Source organism: Pelophylax lessonae (assembly GCF_965119305.1).
Source record: "Pelophylax lessonae genome assembly, chromosome: 3".
Taxonomy (NCBI): Eukaryota; Metazoa; Chordata; class Amphibia; order Anura; family Ranidae; genus Pelophylax; species Pelophylax lessonae.
In genome coordinates this window covers 358,688,130-358,690,322 of record NC_138770.1, presented here as the reverse complement: position 1 = coordinate 358,690,322, position 2,193 = coordinate 358,688,130, and the positions used below count along the sequence as shown (strand labels likewise).

The 2,193-nt window shown below is 52.0% G+C and overlaps 1 protein-coding gene across 1 annotated transcript in view; it reads right to left on the bottom strand.

The window, feature by feature from the left end:
* Positions 1-1,817, bottom strand: part of TPBG (trophoblast glycoprotein) — a 2,150-nt gene extending 333 nt beyond the window's left edge. The window contains exons 1-2 of the mRNA XM_082248909.1: positions 1,577-1,817; positions 1-1,224 (exon numbers count right to left, since the gene is read on the bottom strand). The exon at positions 1-1,224 is cut by the window's left edge and continues 333 nt beyond it. Coding sequence (XP_082105035.1) covers positions 1-982 — 982 coding nt within the window. The 5' untranslated portion in view covers positions 983-1,224; positions 1,577-1,817. The remainder of the gene's footprint in view (positions 1,225-1,576) is intronic.
* Between the last annotated feature and the right edge of the window lie 376 nt (positions 1,818-2,193).

The window sequence follows — 2,193 nt, the reverse complement described above, 5'->3', positions numbered from 1 at the left end:
GGCTGTTGTCAGTTATATAGGGTGGACAATCAAGCTCTGGAATCTTGAGAGCGATCACTTGCATGTCCCTCATCTTCTCAGGAAAGGAACAAACCAAGCTGGAGGAGTTCTTCACTACCGTAGTCTCCTTCAGCCACATAAAAAAAGGTTCAATATTGCAGTCGCAGACCCAGCGGTTATCGCTGAGGAGGACTGATAGGCCTGGATGGCTAGAGAACTCAAGAAGTGTTGCGTTCTTCAGATGCTTCAGAAAATTGTGCCTCAAATCCAAAGTCTGAAGGTGACTGAGATTGGCAAAGACCCCTTCTTGGAAGGAGAGCAAGGAATTGTTACTTAAGTCAAGGTGTTTTAGATTTGGCATTGAGCCGAATATGCCGTCGGTTACATACAGTAGGTTGTTTCCGCTCATATCCAGCTTCTGGAGGTTCTCCAGCCCGCCATATTGCAGAGCACCTGCCAGTAAGGTGATCATAGATGAATTGTACAAAGAGCTGCCCAGGTTCAGCTCTAGAAGTGGGCTGGAGAGATTTGGAGCAACCTGGAAAAGTAGATGGCTTACATTCTCCAGCTCGTTGTTGCTAAGATCCAGTTGCCTCAGATTGGGGAGATTTTTGAAGACATGGCTCCCCAGTTCCTGGAGGTGGTTGCTGCTGAGGCTGAGACTGGCCAGGTCTGGTAGAGTCTGGTTAAATGTCCCTTCCTGCAGGCTCTCGATATTGTTGCGAGTGATAAACAGGTTGGTGACATAAGGCGGCATGTTTTTAGGCACCTTGTTGAGATTCTTGTTCACACATTTGACAGTCCGGGCTGCCTCTGAGCACTCGCAGGAAGCTGGGCACTGCTGTTCAGCCTGGGACCACACACCACCCAAGCCATGCACCAGGGTCAGCACCAACAACAGAGAACCTTTCTTACTTTGTCCACCTAATCCAGGAGCCCTCTTCCGGAGTCCCGGGAGACAGGAAATATCAGAGAAAACCATGTCCCCTGGCAGCCAAACTGCTAGCCTTTAAACCCAGGGTGCCCCTTGTATGGGGGGCTTTGTCTTTCGGTCTTGTTCTTCTCCTTTAATTCCCCAATTGCAAATCCAGCTGGATGAAAGATGGAAGAGCGGAGGGTAGAAGGGAAGGGCTTGTGCGTCGATGCCAGTTCCTAAATGCCAAGACTTCTCTTGGCTCCCCCAGGTGACGGTAGACTTCTCACTAGTGTTTACTTCCAAGAAACCTGCGGGGAGAGAATGGGGAAGAATATTCAGACACGGCAATGGAAGGACCATCCTAAACCAGCACGCCCCTCATCATCAAAGCCTAGGAAAACGTGTGTCGTTACTGCCTCTTCTCATCAGGGTTAATTCAGGCTTCAGGTTACATCCTCCACGCCCTTCCTCATCTTCCAATCACTAGCCCCTTCCCCCCCACCCTCTCTCTGAATGCACACATTTTACTCATCAGCTACTACTATAGGAAAGTCTTCTACAACCTACAGGAAAGTGCAACCAATGTACAGGCCACCTCCAAACTCCTCCAACTTGTCCCCTCTCAGCCATGCATTGCACACACAGTCCCTAGGAGTTTACCTGCACTTCCCTCTTGTTTACTAGGAATTCCTGGCACTGGTCTCCCAGCAGCGGCTCCTCCACATCCAGCCCCGCTCACAGCAGCCTCTTACTTCGCTCTCCTGCCGCCTGCTGGTCCAGCCTTTCTGGGAGATACCATCAGCGCGTCAGTCCGGAGGGGTGGACTGAGGAGAGCGGAGGAGCGGCGGTCAGCGGCTCATGTGTTGTAGCTCTAGCGGTGTGTACGGAGTGTGCTCATTACACCGGCCTTCCCCGGGAGACGAGCGGGCGGGCTGTGTGCTGACGTGCTGAGCTGTGACCGGGAGGGGGCGGCCCGGGGACATCCCTGTATTAGTGGGATCTCCTCGTGTGTCTCTCCTCCCCCCATCACATGAATGTGTTCACACCAACAAGGAAACTTTTCTACGCTCCGCTATGGAGAGAGCGCAGGAGTGAGGCACCAGCACAGCACAATACAGCACACCTCACTCCAATCAGCCTGGTTACCTCTCACATCACTCTACCACCTCAATACTGCCCACCTTCACCCCCTTCCTACCCACCGCCAATCATAGGCTTTCACTGCTCTCACACTTTGGATGACAATTGCTCCGTCATGCAATGCTTTACTCTTATGG